The sequence below is a fragment of the Perognathus longimembris genome, chromosome 17 (genome assembly GCF_023159225.1).
Source record: "Perognathus longimembris pacificus isolate PPM17 chromosome 17, ASM2315922v1, whole genome shotgun sequence".
NCBI classification, from domain to species: domain Eukaryota; kingdom Metazoa; phylum Chordata; class Mammalia; order Rodentia; family Heteromyidae; genus Perognathus; species Perognathus longimembris.
The window spans coordinates 46,911,974-46,931,409 of NC_063177.1; the positions used below are offsets into that span (position 1 = coordinate 46,911,974).

At 47.3% G+C, this 19,436-nt stretch overlaps 1 protein-coding gene across 1 annotated transcript in view; it reads right to left on the minus strand.

The window, feature by feature from the left end:
* The window catches only part of Rgs9 (regulator of G protein signaling 9), a 63,333-nt gene that overhangs the window by 14,115 nt on the left and 29,782 nt on the right, over positions 1–19,436 (minus strand). The window contains exons 9-15 of the mRNA XM_048365627.1: positions 19,305–19,367; positions 14,246–14,275; positions 13,418–13,479; positions 10,114–10,227; positions 9,019–9,134; positions 3,462–3,549; positions 1,436–1,574 (exon numbers count right to left, since the gene is read on the minus strand). Coding sequence (XP_048221584.1) covers positions 1,436–1,574; positions 3,462–3,549; positions 9,019–9,134; positions 10,114–10,227; positions 13,418–13,479; positions 14,246–14,275; positions 19,305–19,367 — 612 coding nt within the window. The remainder of the gene's footprint in view (positions 1–1,435; positions 1,575–3,461; positions 3,550–9,018; positions 9,135–10,113; positions 10,228–13,417; positions 13,480–14,245; positions 14,276–19,304; positions 19,368–19,436) is intronic.

Sequence of the window (19,436 nt, forward strand, 5' to 3'; positions counted from 1 at the left end):
GGGAATATGGCCTAGTGGTAAAGTACTCGCCTCGTGTACATGAAGCCCCAGGTTCGATTCCTCAGCACCACATATATAGAAAAAAGCCAGAAGTGGCGCTATGGCTCAAGTGGTAGAGTGCTAGCCTTGAGCAAAAAGAAGCCAGGGACAGTGCTCAGGCCCTGAGTTCAAGCCCCAGGACTGGCAAAAAAAAAAAAAGAAAGAAAAATAAAGAAACCCTGCTGTGGGTTTTTTAAACATACATACATACAGAAAGAAAGCCCACTAATGGAAAAACAAGAGAGACAGTTAATATTCCTTGCTGAAACTGCAAAGTGATTGCCCCACTTTTAAAGTAACTGTGTTGCTTTCCAATACGAGAGAATACGGGAAAAAGATGACCTAAAGGAAAGCTAATAAACATTCACCATCCCCACCAACCTATAATCATATAACAAAGATGTTTAGAAGGAACTTTGCTATAAAGGGACTCATTCCTATACTGAGAAGTTGGAGGACCAGCAGAAATTGTCTACGAATTCCCCTAAGAAAGAATGGGGCTGGGAATATGGCCTAGTGGCAAGAGTGCTTGCCTCATATACATGAAGCCCTGGGTTCGATTCCCCAGCACCACATATATAGAAAATGGCCAGAAGTGGTGCCGTGGGTCAAGTGGTAGAGTGCTAGCCTTGAGCAAAGAGAAGCCAGGGACAGTGCTCAGGCCCTGAGTCTAGTCCCCAGGACAGGACTGGCAAAAAGAAAAGAAAGATTGGGCATGGTTGGCTCACACCTATAAGGGATAGCATGCAGGCCCTAAGTTCAAGTCCCAGTACTGGCACCAAATTATTTTTTAAGTAATTGATTTTACATGTATTAATTTATGTATATATTCATGTATTGATTCATTCTCTGTGTATTGTGGTACTGGGTGAACTCAGCGCCATATGCTTGCTAGGCCAGTGCACTCAACATGAGCCACACTGCAGCCCCTTGTCACGCTGGCTTATTTTTGAGGTGGGGGGGGATCTCACTTTATGACTGGCCTGGCCTGGGCTGTAATCATGCACCTGTGTCACTGGGAATGACAGGCATTGTGTCTCCCCTTTAGCTGGGATGACAGGAGCATACCACCAGGTCCAGCCATGCATGGAGACGGGGTCTCACACACTTGTTTTTCTCCAGGCTGGCCTCAAGCAGGATGCCCCCATCTCTGCCTCCCCAAGTAGCCAGATTTACAGGTTTAAGTCACCTCACTCAGTTCTTTATTTTAACAATTCCGGGGTGCACAGGTGCAAACAGCCTCCACAGGCGTCCGTCGTGGCCGGTGGACCCCAGTCCAGCGGACAGGTGGGAGCGCTGGGGGGCCATGTCTGCAGCCTGCCACCTGGAAAGCGGAACCCCCGTGCCCTCTCCCTTTCCCCTAGGCTCCCAGGCACCCTGGGCACAGCCCCCCTACCTTCTTCATGAGCATGTAAATGTGGGTCTGCGCTGCGTCCAGCACGTAGCGGTGGGGGTGCCTCAGCCCCTTCACCGTGATGTCCATAGTCTTCCCATCAATGTTGATCCACCGTCTGGCCCCGGGGGCCAGGAACAGCCTGGGGAGAGAGGGAGGGAAGGAGGGAAGGAGGGAGGGAAAGGAGGGAGAAGAAGAGAGTGAGGGAGACGGAAGGAGAGATAGAGGGGGAGAGGTAGCAGGGGAGGAGTGAGGAAAAGGAAGAAGGGAGGGAGGGAGGGAGGGGAGGGGAGGGAGGGAGGGAGGGGAGGGAGGGAGGGAGGAGAAGAAAGGGAGAAAAAGAAGAAGGGAGATGGAGAAAGGGAAGTACAGATAGAGGGAGGTGGGGGGAGAGTTATCAGGGGAGGTAGGAAAGGGAGGGAAAGTAGCGAGTTCAATGTACAGGCCCAGGGGTGGGGACTGATCTAGCCTCTTCTGGCTTTGTTAGGGGACACTAAAGACTTGGACTCTGAAGAGGCTGTTGAGCAACTTTCCCTTGAAGTAAGAAGATAGCCATGTCAGCCTCAGAAACAGAAAACTGAAGTGTGCTGTTCTGGCTTCTAGGAGACAAAGCCTGAACGGGGGAGGCCCTGCTATGGGGGTGAAGAATCCCCCCTCTGAATACCCTCCTTCTCCTCTCTCACCCAGAAACCAGGCCCAGACACCTCCACACAGCTGCCCCCCTCCATGACCCTGTCGAGTGGGGTTTGGTGAATCTCCAGTGCAGGACTGGGAGGCGCCCCCCCGCCCATCATCCCAGAACCCCACGGGCGGCCCTTCTGGAGACCCAGGTCCAGCAAGCCCTTCAAGTGCCAGGGTTCTTAGTGGACCCCCGTTTTCCAGTCCTCTGAGGGGGCAGGCCTCATTTCCCCCCCCCCCCCGCCCATGGCTCAGCACCCCAAGCTGGGGCTGCTTCCCACAGCAGAGCATGTGAGGAGGAACTAGAACTATGGGGTCTCGGAGCCCAGGCGTCCACTGCAGCAAGGACAAACAGAAGGACCAGCAGGGATGTGACTCCGGTGGCACAGCCATCTAGCAGGCCAGGGAGGAGGGGGCTGAGGGGCGGGAGGAGTGTGGCTCTCAGCAACTTGCCTTCCTGCCCACTTGGGCCCCCAGACACAGCACTGGCCCTTGGGAACCTTCCCAGTGTCTCTTGGGTAATTTGGGAGAGAGGGGCAGACTTGAGCTGCAAGGGGATCCCAAGCTAGGCTTGCTATTGCCCCCAACCCCCGCAGGAGGCCAGCGCTTCCCTTCAGGCTTCTTGGGACCCAAGATGGCTTGTGGGGTGGGTTCTCTCCCACCTCAGTTCTTCTCCACTCTATCTCCCCCTTCTCCCTCCTTCCTTTCTCTGTCTCTCACTCTGCTCTTGCTCTCCTCGCTCTCACTCTCTCTCTTCTCAGTGTCCCTCCTACCCCTCTCTTATTCTCTCTTCCTTCCTCTCTCCCTCCCCCTCTCTCTATCTCCCTCCCCTCCTCCTCTTTACTTTTTTTTCCAGTCCTGAGGCTTGAACTCAGGGCCTGGGCACTGTCCCTGAGCTTCTTTTTGCTCAAGGCTAACACTCTACCACTTGAGCCACAGCGCCACTTCTGGCTTTCTCTGTTTATGTGGTGCTGAGGAATGGAACCCAGGACTTTATGTATAGGAGGCAAGTGCTCTACCACTAGGCCATATTCCCAGCCCCCTCTCCTCCTCCTCTTTCTCTCCCTTCCTTCTCCCCGCCCCCTACGGACACGGACACACACACACACACACACACACACACACACACACACACGTGCATGGTTGTGCCTTGGAAGACCTGAGAGCTGTTAGCCAACACATTTTGTGCTGAACTTCAGAGCACCCATCCTCTAGCTCACCAAGTTTTCATCAAAGGAACCCCCAAACTTTCCACAGCAGCAGCAGGGAGGAGCACTGTGGAGCTGAGGCCGAACCCCAGCCTAGCCACCCTCCACGCAACCTAACCCCCCACAAGCTGGCTGACGCTCACTTGTAGATCTCCTCTGCCTTCTCCTTGACCTTGGACTGGTCTCCATACTTCAGGTCCTCACAGGCTTCCCAGAATCCCAGATTCTCCCCTGTAAGGAGAGAGAAGGAAAGAGGAAATGGAAGACACGGGCCCCAGACAGGATGGTGTCATTACTGAGGCTGCATGTCCTGCAACACAAGCCACCACCGAGCAGTGTGGTGATATGAGGCTAAGTGCTCCTGGAGAGAGCCAGGCCCCTTCAGCCCTACTTTCCTCCGACCCCCACATTCTCTCCCCACTCCTCCACAGCACCCAGAAGCACCGGAATATGGTGGAAGAGTGATTCTAGGCGGCAAGTTTTTCCCAAGAAATTAAAGACAGTCATGGTGGAATAAATCCTGCACAAGTCTGTGTGTATATGTGTGTTTGTGTGTGTCCATATGTGTGTCGTAATGCAGACGCAGGCAATGGACTAGAGGATTCCCCTCCTCTCCTTTCACAATATTTTTGGAAGTTTCCAGATATTTCAGATTGGAAATGCCTACTTAACATTTGTCTCCTCACTGTCATAAACATTTGTCTCATGAACGTCAGAGAATTCTTTGGACCACCATTAACAGCCAATGATGTTCTTAACTGATGATCAGCTGATCAGGCGTCAAGTGAACTGTAAACCATCTTGTCCTTAGCAAAAGATTGCTTATGGTTAAAATTAAATGAGCAATTAGTCACAACAGCCAGGAAGTGAAAACAACTCTAATATCCAAGATGATGGAATTTATAAACAAAATGTGGTAGGCAGGACTAACAAATGATATAATGTGAATGCAACTTTGCAGGCACTATGCTAAGTACAATAATGAAGATAGGAAAGGCCAACTGTTGTATGATTCCACTTAATGTAAAGCACCTAAAGTAGACAAGTTCACAGAGGGAGTAGTATGGTGGATACCAGGGAGTAAGAAGTTCAGGTCTGTTGGATATACAGTTTCAGCTTGGGAGCAAGTTCTAGCAATGGAAGATGGTAATGATTGCACGTCAATGTGATTGTACTGATTGTCACTGAATTGTACCTCCAACAATGGTAAATATTTTGACATATAATTTTGCTACAAAAAGTACGTGCATGAAAGCATCTGCGCAAATGTCCACAGCAGCATTAATTGTAACAATCAAAATCAAAGCAACCCAAATGCCCATTCATTGATCAAAGGTGAACCAAATGGAGATACATATATATATATATATACACACACATACACACACACACACACACACACACACACTACAGCCACAAAAAAGGAATGAGGCGCTGCTACATGCCACAACACACACAAACATTATACTAAGTGAAATAATCACGTAGCATATGACCTCGTTTGTAAGAAATATCCAGAAGGGGCAGATCCACACAGATTGTGGCTGCCTAAGAATGAACAGGATTGGTAGGTGTGTGTGTGGGGGGGCACAGAGAGCAAGTCAGAGCCAGGGAGGAATATGAAATATTCAACATGGGCAAGGGGTTTCCTTCTGGGCTGTTGAAATCGTCTAGAATTAGATAATGTTCACAGTGGCCCAACAGCAAGATCATAATAAACCCCACTGAACTGCATTGGATTGCAGTGGTGCCTGCTTGTAATCCCAGCACTCAGGAGACTGAGGCAGAGGATCAGAAGTTTCAGACCACCCTGGGCTACATAGAACCTGTGTCAATATATATATTCTGTGTGTGTGCACATGTAATGTTTCACAACAGGTTGCGGAGTAGCTCAAGTAATAGAGCATTTTCCTACCAATGGCAAGGCCCTGAGTTCAAACCCCAGTACTTCCAATAAACAAAAGCAGAGCCAAAACTCTACTGTCTACTTTAAAAGGGTAAATTTCATGTTATATGGTTCATATCCCAATTTCACTCTTTTAACTAAATGAGAAAACAGATGATTTATCTTCCTTGGTTCATACATAAAGACATCCTTGGGACTCGAACATCAGTAATACAGTCTTAAGCCACGTGCTGGTGGTTCATGCCTGTGATCTTAGCTATGAAGGAAACTGAGCTTCGAGGAATGAATGGGTTACAAAGCCAGGCCAGAAAGTCTGAGACTATATCCAATTCACCAGCAAAATGAAGCCAGGAGGTAGTGCACCAATTGTGAGCAAGAAAGAGCAAGAGACTCTTATTTCAAGTACCAGAACACACACACACACACACACACACACACACACACACACACACACACACACACACACACACACACACACATGGTTTTAATGGTGCCTTAAGTCCTTTCTGAATTCTATTACTGAAGAATGGGGTTCAGGGGGAAGTTTATCGTTTTTGTCACTAGATGGCACCATTTCCACTTAATCCACTTATTCATGGGCCCACCTCGGTGTGTGTGCATCCATCCATTAGCTATTAGACCTCATTAGAGAGAAAGGTTTTCTACAATCCATATTACAATGTAACTTTCTACATCAGGCAGCCAACCAGGTTAAAGGCATGTCCAGTCTGATCTATGTCAGGCCAACCTTATAGACAAGAAGCTGAATCTTAAAGCCCAGACACTAAGCTCCCCTCCCCACCCCCCCCCCAAACTGGGGACTTCAGAAACAGGAAAATAAACCCTCCTCCCCCAAAACAAACATGTCAGCAAAGGCGGGAAAGCTAGCTGAACGTTCAGCCTAGTGACATTGGTTCTAATCTAGCCTTGATTGTCCTGGTGTTCCTTGGCACAGCATAGTGAGAGTCATAAGAACCCACCATGATGAGTCAGCCAGCAATGGGGCCCAGCATGTGAGTCGGCTTCCTCCCATAACATCCACACCCTCCAAAGGCCTTGAAGAAAATCCAGACCGGGAAGCAAGGCCCTGCGTCTCAGTCACACTTGAGAATCACCTGAGAGTGGGGAAGGGAATGTTCAAAACCTATCCCAACCCAAACCAATAGATAACTAATCTATGGAAATGGGATCCAGGCAAACCTTTTTAAAAAATATCCCAAGGAGATGCTTATGAGATTGGCAGAATTCATGTCAGGAAAATGGTCATACTGCCAAAAGCAATCTAAAGAGCCCATGCAAAATCCTACTATCATCCCTCACTAAATTAGAAAAATCAATAACAAAATTCATATGGAGGCATAAAACACCCCAAATAGCGAAAGTAATCCTGCGTAGAAAGAGCAGCAGGGGAGATGTCTCAGTACCAGGCTTCACATAATACTAGAGCCACAGATATAAAGAGCTTGTTACTAGCACCACAGCAGACCCAAAGACCAATGGGGCAGTATAGAAAAAAAGAAAACCACACAACTACAGCCAGATCTATCTAACAAAAAGATCCTAAAGCAGACACTGGAGGGGGGAAAAAAAGACAGCCTCTTAAATAAATGGTGGTGGGGAAACTGGTTATTTATTTATTTGTAGGGTAATTAAACTGGACCTCTATCTCTCACCCTGAACAAAAAATCAACTTCCAAAGCCAAAGAGCTTAAAGTAAGACCCGGGACTTTCAATCTACTACAGGAAAACCCCAGAAGTTATTAGGCACGGATAAGCATTTTCTGAATAGGACTCCAGTTGCTGAGAAGATGAGAGCAAGAACTGACAAATGGGGCTATATCCAATTGAAGTTTCCTCATAGGTTTGATATCAGCCAGAGGCCAGGCGTTCAGGAATCAACTTTTCTCTCCTGCCTGAAAAGCAAGTGGTGTTCTCGTTCATCAGCTAACTACTTCAATAACTCTTACAGTCAGAGCCAAGAGGCAATTCACAGAAAGGGAGAAAAATCTTTACCAGCTATTCAACAAATAAAAAATTCATATCCAGAATATATTTTAACTCAAAAATTAAGCAGCCAGATAACAAATAATCCGATTAATAAAGAGGCAAGCAAACTGAGCAGACTGGTCTCACAGGAAGAAATACAAATGGCTAACAGATGCATGAAGAAGTTCAGCATCCTCAGTCACAAAGGAAATACAAAGCAAAACCACAATAAGATTCATCTCACCCTAAGCAGCCATTAAGAAAACAACAAATGCTGGAGAGGACATGCATAAAAGAAACCCACTGTTGGTGGGAATGTAAGCTGGTACAACCACTATGGGAGTCAGTATGGCGGTGCCTCAAAAAACTAAAAATAGACTTGTTCTTTGACCCTGCTATACCACTACTGAGCACATATCCAAGGGAAAGAAAATCAGTCAACAAACCAGAAAGGCACCTTTGTACTGTATCTATTGCAGCCCTTTCAAAACTACCACACAATGGAATCAGTCTAGACACACAACAACTGATGAGTGGATTCTGTACACACCATTACACAGCCATAAAGAAAACTGAAACCATGTTATGTGTAAAAAAAAATGGATGGAATTAAAGGACTTCGTATTGCACAAGACCAGCTCAAAAGATAACACGTGTTCACTCACATGTAGGAACTAGACCTTAAAAGACATATTCATAAACATGTAGATACATAAATACTTGTAACCTTAGCCACTTGAGAGGCTGACATTGGAAGATCACAGTTGGAAGTCAGCCTGGGCAGAAAAGTCCATAGACTCCTATCTCTAACTGCCAAAAGCCAGAAATTGACTGCAGCACAAATGGTAGAGCGCTAACCTTGAACAAAAAGGTTCAGGGAAAGTGCCCAGGCCCTGAGTTCAAGCCCCAGGATTGTCACAAATTAATTAATCAGTCCATTAATTAAATCTCCCCAGGATTGGGGTGGAGCTAGCAGAATGGCTTAAGTGGGATAGTGAATGCCTAGCAAGCGTAAGCAAGACCCTAGTATAGGCAGTACACGTGTGTGTATGTGTGTCTGTGTGTCTGTGTCTGTGTTTGTGTCTGTATCTGTGTATACATATCCATCCTCAAGTGAATCAAATCTGTAGACACTGAGCTAAAGAAAATCAGCCTGGGAGACCAAAGGAAAAGCTTGAGGGGGCTGGGAATATAGCCTACTGGTAGAGTGCTTGCTTTGTATACATGAAGGCCTGGGTTCAATTCCTCAGCACCACATATATAGAAAAGGCCAGAAATGGCGCTGTGGCTCAAGTGGCGGAGTGCTAGCCTTGAGCAAAAAGAAGCCAGGGACAGTGTTCAGGCCTTGAGTTCAAGCCCCAGGACTGGCAAAAAGAATAAAAAAGGAAGAAAGAAAGGAAGGAAGGAAGGAAGGAAGGAAGGAAGGAAGGAAGGAAGGAAGGAAGGAAGGAAGGAAGGAAGGAAAGAAAGAAAGACAGACTTGCTTGTTTTAAAGTCTATGCCTGGTTGAGGTTGGGTGGGCCGGCAGTGGGACCTCTGAGTGACAGTCAGGACAGCCTGACCAGCATGGAGCCCTGGCAAGAGCGCAGGTGTCTCTTTTCCCCTGGCATGTGGTATCTCTTGGAGCCTATGGAAAGAACAGGCCAGTGACCAAGGTGTGACTCTTCCAGCTAGGAAGCATGGAAGTCCTGTTTAAGAGCATTGCTAATGAAAACATCCCTGGAGAAATTCCAGAAATCCTAGACGAGAAAGGAGTGTGACTTAAAATAAATTATTTTCATTTAAAAAAAAAAAAAAAAAGGACTTACCACTGAATTCTTTCTTGAGAAAGTACTGGAAGCTCTGTCGGCCCTTAGGGTCCCGGATCAGTTCACTGAAGTTAAAGGCCCATCTTTCCACCCGCATCTTGGTGGGGATTTCCACCCTGCAAGGATGATGGTTTACACATGTAACACTCCACACGAGGCAGGGGCTTTGCCCTGTGATGGCCTGGGTGGGAGATGCGGGACCTTGCCTGCCTCCATTAGTCCCACAGCCCAGGGCTCCTCTCCAACCCCTGCCAGAGGACACAAGCTACCCAGCCAACTTGCTAGGAAGCTGTAGCCTCAGACAAATGCCCTGGACCCACATCCAGGAAAAGGCCCCCTGGAGGTGAGGAGGACCCCTCGCCCTCAAGCCCTGCTCAGAAGGCCTCAGACCTGAAGACCATGAGAGGGAAGAGGGGATGTCAGGCTGCACACAGTGAATATTACTCGGCCATAACAGAATAAACTTTGAAAGTGTTGTGCCAAGTGAGAAAAGCTAATTAAAAAAAAAAAAACCCATGTTGTATGATACCACGCACAGCGAAGATACAGAATGGGCAGATCCACAGAGACAGAGAGAATGATGGAGCAATGGTAGCTTAGTGCTAGACTGGTCTGGGGAGATGAGAACTTAGGGGATCTGACAGCTAAAAGGTTCAGGATTTCTTCTGAAGGTAATGGAAAGATTTTTAAGTCAGGTCCTTCCATTCTTTGCAAATGGTACAATACCATTCTAACAGATGAGTAAATTCCATTGTGTGTGTGTGAAGGTGTAGCATTTTCTTGATCCATTCATCCATTAAGAGGCATCTGGGCTGATTCTATGCCTCAGCTATGGTAACTAGTGCTGCAATGAGAATGGTTGTGCTGGTGGCTTTACTGCATCCTGGTTTGTTTGTAATCTTTTGGATAAATGCCCAGGAGTAGAATTGCTGGATCATAGGGTAGTTCTATATTTAGTTTTTGGAACAATCCCCATACTACACTACTCTGAGTGTAATTACTTTTTTGAAAAAAAACATTGAACTGGACACTTTAAATGAGTAAGCTGTATAGCATGTGTATTGCAACTCAGAAAAGCAACCATCAAATACATACAACTTGGCATTTAAATCCCAGAACTGGGTGTCATCCGTTATCCAGGGGTTGCTGGGGAGACAGCCCGACATGATGGCATCGTTGGACAAGAACTGCTCGCTGTACTTGACAATCCTGAAAAGCAAGGGAACACAGTTTCCTAGACATTCCCATGCCAAGAGACTAAATCCATGCTCCCATTGACTGAACCTGCACTGACAGGGCTGCAGATTTATCATTGTCCTATCACAAATGTTCTAATAGCCCCAAGGACTGGTAGATACTTGTCAAGATCTGTCCTTTTCTACTTGGGAAAGTGTGTCATTTGGTCAATTCTCATTAAAAGATGACCTCTTTACGCTTTAACAAGTTTTGTTTTTTTTTGGGGGGGGGAAGACATGCGTATGTCAGTACTAGGGCTTGAACTCAGAGCCTTGTGCTCTTGCCTGGCTTTTTCACTCAAGGGTGAGGCTCTACTACTTGAGCTCCATTTCTAGTTTACTGCTGTTTAACTGAAGATAAAAGTCTTTCAGCTTTGTCTGACCAGGCTGCTTTCAAACTTTGATCCTTAGATCTCAGCCTCCTGAGTAGCTAGGACTACAGCTGTGAGCCACCGGTGCTGTGGGGATGTATTAGCATTTGTGGCTAATTCGTGGGCCAGGGTCTTGCTTCCATTGTTTGTGCCTTGGCTGGGGCTCTGCTGACATGCTAGAGCTTACCCTTTGTCAGCATAGTGCCCATGTTTGGGAACTTATGCCTCATTAATTTTTTAGCTAATTTTTATTGCAAAGGTGATGTTCAGAGGGGTTATAATTACATAAGTCAGGTAATGAGTGTACTTCTTTTAGAACAGTATCACCCCTCCTTAATATTCTCTCCATTTTTCCCTCCCTTCCTCCCCCCCAAGTTATACAGTTCATTTCCAATACAGTGTCTAGTGTATCACTGCTGAATCCATTTACCCTTTGCCCCTCCATTTCTGTGCTTCCTTTCCCCTCCCCAAATCAGATAAAGTTACATATAAGACAAAGGGTACATAAATAAAAAAAACAGCAACAAAAGGGAAAAAAACAGAAGAAAAGAAAAAAGTGGAAGAAAAGAACCACAGACAGTATAATTTTTTAAAAATCTCTTGGAGTTTATTTGAATAAGCATCATTTTATATGATCATATGTGCACAGCTATTGAGCCTTTGTGATCCTCTCCTAAGAATATCCTCCTTTGGTCTCACTGTTTGAATGTTTAGACTGCTGTTTAATTAATCATGCCCAAGTGTAATTTTTTTTATCTTCCACTATTCATTGGGTTTACTAGGCCTCATTGTTTAAAGCCGGAGACGTGAACCCCAAACCTATCATGGGAGACAAAAATAAATGCTCTCAAGATAAGTTAGACCTTCCACATGGACACACTTCCCTTTGTCTGAGTGGGGAAAACAAGCACCCAGAGGTGCAGAGCAGTGTCCAGGTGTGCCCAGAAGGTGACCGTCATCAAGTTCACACCAACAATGGGCGACTTCTCAGGAGAGGTAGTATTTTTGTAAACTACGAATTGGGGATGTTTTGTTAACAAGAAATAAACTCCTAACCATACTGGAAGATACTGGGGTACTCAGTCCCAGGAGCAACCAGGACCATTGTTCAAATCTTCTACAGACCAAGTAAAGGAATAAGCCAGGTTTGTGTCATGTGGGAGGGAGGGGAAAAAATCTCAGAGCTAGCAAAATGTTCCTAAGATGAATTTCCTATTTCAAAAAGATGAACTTGGGCTGGGAATATGGCCTAGTGGCACGAGTGCTCACCTCGTATACATGAAGCCCTGGGTTTGATTCCTCAGCACCACATATATAGAAAATGGCCAGAGGTGGCGCTGTGGCTCAAGTGGCAGAGTGCTAGCCTTGAGCAAAAAGAAGCCAGGGACAGTGCTCAGGCCCTGAGTCCAAGCCCCAGGACTGGCAACAACAACAAAAAGATGAACTGCTGTGTATTTGAGAGGCAAATAATCTGTTTAATGTCTCCCAACTATTGCCTGACGGTGAGGGGTGGGGGGAGAACTGGTTGTGGGGGAGGAACACTGGAAATTCACTAAACCAAACATCAATTTCCAATGTATCCAAATCCAGTTTTAAATCAGAGATTAGCAATGGACATTTAGCAGCCCACTGGATGGGTAAACACAACCTACATATCCCTAATTAATAAATATGAGGGCTGGGGATATGGCCTAGTGGCAAGAGTGCTTGCCTCATATACATGAGGGCCCTGGGTTCAATTCCCCAGCACCACATATACAGAAAATGGCCAGAAGTGGCGCTGTGGCTCAAGTGGCAGAATGCTAGCCTTGAGCAAAAAAGAAGCCAGGGACAGTGCTCAGGCCCTGAGTCCAAGCCGCAGGACTGGCCAAAAAAAATAAATAAATATATATAAATAAATAAATAAATAAATAAATAAATAAATAAATAAATAAATAAATAAAAAATATGAGCGGATGATGATGGAACCCAGGCTGTCTCAGATCCCCCTGGAGGTCCTTTCCATGAACTTGGGACCCTTCCCCTGCTCCCAACCTGATCAGTGGATCACACAGAACAGGACAGACTTTTATAGGAGCTTGATGACTCTTGACTTTTCTCAACCCAAGATAAAACCTGGAGACTTCATCACGAGTGAAGAAGGAACTGAACTTCAAGGAGACTGGTGTGTGTGTCTACAGTTCTTAGGCAGTTCTAAAGCAGCCAGCCCATTATGTGTCAAGTTTGCCTTAAAGCACACGTTTTCTCAATTGAGCCCCAGTGGCTCACACCTGTAATCCTCAAAACTCTGGAGTCTGAGATCCGAAAATCCTAGTTCAAAACCGGACTAATCTGAAAGATGCTTACCTCCAATAAGCCAGAAAAAAAACCCAAAAAGCCAGACGTGGAGGTGTGGCTCAAGTGGTAGAGCCTTGAATAAAGCTAAGCAAGAACACAAGACTGTGAGTTCAAGATCCAGGACACACACACACACACACACACACACACACATACACACGTGCACGCACAAGTTCTCCTCTTGCTCACCCACCTAACTGCTCACCTAGCAAGACAAACAAATCAAAGACATACCCTCAGGGCTGGGAATGTGGCTTACTAGTAGAGTGCTTGCCTAGCATGTGTGAAGCTCTGGGTTCGATTCCCCAGCACCCCATAAACAGAAAAGGCTGGAAGTGGTGCTGTGGCTCAAGTGGTAGAGCGCTAGCTAGCCTTGGGCACAGAGAAGTTCAGGGACAGTGCCCAGGCCCTGAAGTCTAAGCCCCAGGACTGACCAAAAAAAAAAAAAAGACATACCCTCCGAGAGACACGGACGACTTCACTGTGGACCGCATCAAGGCCTGCTGGTAATACATGATCTAGAAAAGACACCATCATGAGACAACCAAGCCTTACCCTTGAGGATCGCCAACACTCACATCACATGGGGCTCCAAACTGAGAAGCCATTTATTAATCCACAACAAGCGTTAAGCCAGCCATCTTGCTACCAACAAAGCAGGGACTCAGTAGAGAGGTGAATCCCAAACTCCACGTTAGTGCCCTCCTTCACCCATCATGCATTGATTTGGGAAAATCAATGAGTCCTGCAGGCTGATGCTTAACTACTCCCTCACAGGTCTCATGGTGACAGGAGCTGAGTGGTTCCCACCACAGGGGCCATCCTCAGTCTTTCTGCTTCTGAGGGGCCAGCAGAAGCAAGACATTCCCCCTTCCCTCTTAGACCGCCCTCCTCCCCATTCCGATACCCACTGCCCATCCCCCGCTTCCGTGGCCCAGACTGCCCAGGGCTCTAGCCTGGGTGACATAGGAGATTCTCAATGGCTCTACAGAAGTGAGTGGAGAGTCTGGCTGGCCACTGTCCCATTTCCTCCACAGCCCTCTCTGCCTTCCCCTCAGAGGTGTGAGTCTGTGGGTAGATCTTATCCAGACCTCAGCTTTGGCCCCATCCTGATCTTACCAAGGATTCCTGATCATTCTGTCCTGTCCCTTAATGTGGCAACAATTGTTTGCACATCACACCTGGGTTTCATTCATACTACTGAGTACAGAGCATAAGGCCAAGGTCTGTGTCATTTATTAGAGCATTTTTAAACCAGGTCCCTGGAACTGAAAGACTAATTACCTCTTTTCTGACAGCAGGGATTGTTTGTTTCTGTAAAACAGAAGAAACAAAACCATTAAATGGATGTAATTGAAATCATCACAGTTCAAATACCTGCTGGAAAAATGAAAACCCTTCACACATGAGAAAACAGCCCATCTTTTCTTACTTAAAGAGTAGAAATTTCCCATTGCTACCACTTCCATCCTATTCTGTGCAGCCATGGGAGACCAGCAACAAAGAGATGAGACCAGGAAAGGGGGTGCAATTTACCACTAGGACTCAAAACTAAGATGAACTGGGCACTGGTGGCTCACACCTGTCATCCTAGCTACTCACATGGCTGAGATCTGTGGGTATGGTTTGAAGCCAACATAGGCAAAAAGGTCCATGATACTCTTATCCCCCATTAGCCACCTGGAGCAAAAAACACTAAGGGACAGTACAGTGCCCGGGCCCTGATCAAGCCTTGGTACTGGCAAAAATGTTTTTTAAAAATGAATCACTGGCCCAATCTCCTGTTATATCTCTAGAGCCATCTGGAAAGTGAGCGATAAACAAGTGAAACCTCACCTCTCTCTCATTCTGTTAAGAGAGAGATGGAGATGGAAAAGCTGGTGAGGATCTTAAGCTTGTTTCTTCTCCCGTAGGGGAAGAGTGCTGAAGGAATGGTGAGGAGTATTCTGTTATTCATAGCAACTGAACCAACACCACAAGTTGGAAAAAAAAAAATAGCCACACTGTCAATGATAAAGAACAGCAGCTCCAGGGGAGGCTTTATATGTAGGCTTTTAGAAGCTTCTGGAAAGCATTCCACCCTGAAATACATACATAGATCTCCGTCATCCTGGGTCTCCCAGTACTACTTTTTCTGGTTGGATTAATTCCAGTCTTGGCTTTCCTAGATTCCCCCCACCCCCCACCCCGGACAAAGGCAGAGAAAATCTGGGCCCCAGTGGTTTATGCCTGCAATCCCAGCTACTTAGGAAGCTGAGATCTAGAGCATCACAATTTGAAGCCAGCTGGAGCAGAAAAGCCCACAACAACAGCAACAACTAAACAACAACAAAAATTGTCACTGTGTATCAGAAATTCAAATCAACTGGGAATCCGGTGTGTCTATTTGCTGAATTCAGCAAACCTGCTTCTGTCATTACTGTTAGTCACGGTCACAAAAGACATCATTTAAAATCCCACAGGCTCACACACACGTCTGTGCGATTCAAAGAGGAAATGATAAATCAGGCAGAAACACATTTGTTTTTCTCCCTGGTACTCACAGCTAACTCCCTTCCTACCCGGGAAACTGGTCCTCCCAGAGTGAACCCATGTTGTGACACAGAGAACGCTCATCCTAAGGAATCCTTGCTGTCACTCTGTATTCCTGGAATTCTGGCAACTTAATGATTTTTCACTTGTAGAGCTGCCCAAATGGGGACACATCTAGATTTGTTTATACTGCTCTGTGGCTGAAACCGGAATAGGTGCTGAAGACAACTGTCACAGGGCAAGAAGAGCCAGAACCGTTTCTGCCAAACCCCTGGGGGCCCTGCCACACAGGAAGGAGAAAGCCAGGGCAGGAAAAAGCAAGCTCTGGTGCCAGGTAGGAACAGGCAAAGACACAGAGGTAGAGCCAAAGGTGAGGCAGTCCTGGCATTGATGCACAGAGCAGGTGTATCGATGCACAGAAATGGTGAAATCCAGAAACAGAGGGAGTTCATGCAAAGCAGACAAGAAAGGGAAGGAGAGACTGCTGGCCGAGGAGACAAGGCTAAGACTGTCTTCATCTGAATCTCCTGCACAGGGTGAGGCAGGATTTCTCCAAATCTAAAGACCCTGCTACAAAAAGAACATATGCACAGCTCCTTCAGAAAAGCGGGTGTGAAGATGACAAGAATAAATCAAGCATGGCGCTTCTGGGTGTGGGCCTTGGATACTGGAACAAGTCACCTGCCTGTGCCTCTTGAGTGGCCCTATGGACAGGATGAGCCTCAGAGAGATGGAGATGAGAGAGGGGTGGTGATCTGCTATAAACTAGAAGGATCTAAATCAGAATTTTAGCTGCTCTTTTCTGGGCAAATAGCGAAATCTCCATTCCAGTTTTGTTATATGGAAAATGAAAGTAGCCTTATCTCCCCTAAAGGACTTAATGAAATCCAGGCACATTTCTAAAAGCCCCATACAATGGGCATTTGACACCATCAGGCAGGATTTGGGGCGTACTCTGGAGGCCATTTATGGAGATTCAAATCCCAGCATCACCATTCCCAGGCTGTGAATTCTCTCCCCCTCTAGTCCCTCAACTTGGAAGCTGAGATGCTCTTACAATTCCCCTCCTAAGAGGAGGGGCTTTGAATGGCTCAAGAGCTGAGCCAAACTCCCCTGGGTAGGGAGTGATAGAGCTGGGTCCTTCGAAGGTCAGCATAGGGCCATTCTCTCCAGCATAGGGTGTGGCCCCTCATTACTGCAGAACCTCTCCTGGGGTGGAGGAAATGGGAAGGAAGGGCCAGCCCTATGCACATAACAGGAGACAGCCAGCACCTGGCCTCTGGGACCAGCATGACAGGACCGGTCTTTCCGAAATAAGAAATGGGGAGATCGGTGCACTTGGCACCCTGTGTATCCCCAAGTGCACTGGAACTGAGCGAGGGCATACTTCCTAGGCTAATGTGGTCAGACCTTCCCGGGACTGGGCAGCCGCCCCAGCTCGTGACCGTCATCAGCCTGAGGAAGTGGGCCACCCAGGGGCCCCAACACCTGCCAACCTCGCAGTCTCCTACGAGCTCATGCCCCATGGGGCTTTGGTGCTCTTCGGGAAGAAGAGAGGTTTCTTCAAGGGTCCAGCTGTTCTCAGAAATGACCTCACTCTCCTCTGAACCGAGACACAGACAAAATCTCTCTATACGCCTGAGGCTTTGCAGAGATGTTCCAAGTGCTCTGTTCCTCTCAAGGCAGAAAAATGGGAGGAAGCAAGGACCCCCAGATATGGGGGCTGCTGCCTGCACACAGTATCCAGTCCCAGGCCCGCCCTGCGCCAGGGATGCACTCAGACCCTGGACGCTCAGACCCTGGAGGTGGAGGGAGGATGGCGGCCTGATTGCATGAAGGCCACGTGTTTCTTCCTTTGATGCCACAAAGCCAGCAGCCACACCCAGGCAAAAGAGCTGGTGGAAGAGAAAGAGAAAGAGGAGATATCAATAGCAGAGGTGCCCCAGCCCCTGGGGGACCCACCACAGTGAACCCCCACTCTGCCTCTTCCCCAGTCTGTGCTCTGGCCTTAGGCTCTGAGCACTGCCAGCTCTAATGTGGAGGCCCTGCCAATGCCTTCCCCCTCAACGCTGCTCAGCCATAGATGGAGCCCCCGGGGTCCCCACCCTCGTCAGATGAGTGACTGCTTCCTCCTCCTCCCCCTCCAGCAGAGGTTTCCAGAACAGCTCCTTCCCCTAGGGAGGGGGATGGGAAATGACAAAATCTTTTACCCTGGCTCTGTATTTTACTCGATGATTCTGTCTCCATGGCAACGGAGCCAACGAGGCCTCTGCAGTGATTTGTTATCTGACAAGAGGGGATGTGGGAAAGGCTGCCATAGGAACAGGCAGCTGAGGCATGCGGATGGTACCACGCATGTGCCTCGTGGACAAGAAACCTGGCAATTCCCCCCGTGGGGCTCTCCAGGGACTCATGGTTCTCTCCCCAGACATGCCAGAGATGCCCTTTTCCAGATCCTTCCCCTTCCCCTGCCATCTTCCTGCACTTAGGGCGCAACCCTCTAAGCCTTCACTCATGCCTCAAGGTATGGCCATGTCTTATGGATGACACCCTAAAGAAGTAACTGCCCCTTGCTGGCTCACGGAGGGTATTGCAGAGAAAACAAGGAAATGGAAACGGCTTTTAGGCAGAATGAAGAGGTCAGTGGTTTCCAATCTGAGCAATTCTGACTCCCCCAGAGGCATTGGACAAAGCCTGGAGACATGGTTGACAGCACTGCAGGCATTGGGGGAGGGGTGGGGAGAGGACTGGAAGTGGTGGCATGTAGTGGGCAGAGATTCTGCGAGACATCTTACAAAACACAAGCCATCCCCTACAGAATAGTCTGACCCCCAAATGTCAACTGTGGTGTGGTTTCAATAGGTTATGGCTACATTTCTTTAAATTATAAAAAAACAATATGGGGCTGGGAAGGAATTGCATATTTGGGGGTAAGTTCTTTTTAAACTAAGGGGTATGGCTTAAATGGTTGAGCTCTCACTTAGGGAAGCACAGAGCCTTGAGTTCAATTTCCAGTACCACTAAAAACCAAATATACAACTGGGTGGTGGTGGCTCACTCTTAAAATCCTAGCTACTCTGGAGGCTGAGCTTCAGGATCACAGTTTGAAGCCAGCCCAGGCAATTAAGCCCATAAGATTCTTATCTCCAATAAACTACTCAGAAAAGGCTGGAAGTGGCTCTGTGGTTCAGATGGTACTGTGCTAGTCTTGAGCAAAAGATGCTCAGGACAGCACCCAGGCCCTGAGTTCAAGCCCTAGAACTGGTAAACACACACACACACACACACACACACACACACACACACAGAGACAGAAAGAGAGAGAGAGAAATTTAAAGTATTTGAAAATGTTTGACCTCAAAGGGGGATATGAACAGTGGTACTCTAGTCCCTGTCATATGTGGATTAAGACTTAAATCCAAAGTTGACATAAGGGTTTTCCAGGCTGGCGCCTAAAGTCTTCTCAGGGCCAAGGAATTTATTGCAAGTGCATAGAACATGTCTGTGCATCTTTGGGCAGGATTGGTACATAGTTTTTAATCAGACTCTCAAGAGAGAAGTGACTCAGAAAAGAAAACCAGCCATCCAGTTGCCATTTGCCCTGACCTATATCCTTCTCTCTCTCCTTTTTCCTGTTGTGATCTCGCTACCCAGGACCTTTGCCCTAGGCTCCTCCTCTCCTGTGACTGCACAATGCCATGATACTCCTCGATGTGGAAGTTCCCAAACAAGACACAAATGAACCTGTGGACACCTTTCCAGCCTCAGAAACTGGCCCTGCCCAGAATGCTTCAGAGACTTACCTGTTTACCTTAACTTCATTTGGATTGGTCACTCGATCCAGGCCATAGTCCAGCACATCGTTCATTCCTGGCTAAATGGAATAGAAACAATACACGCATCACTCTAGGATGACCAACTTTAGGTCTTAGCCAACCTGCCA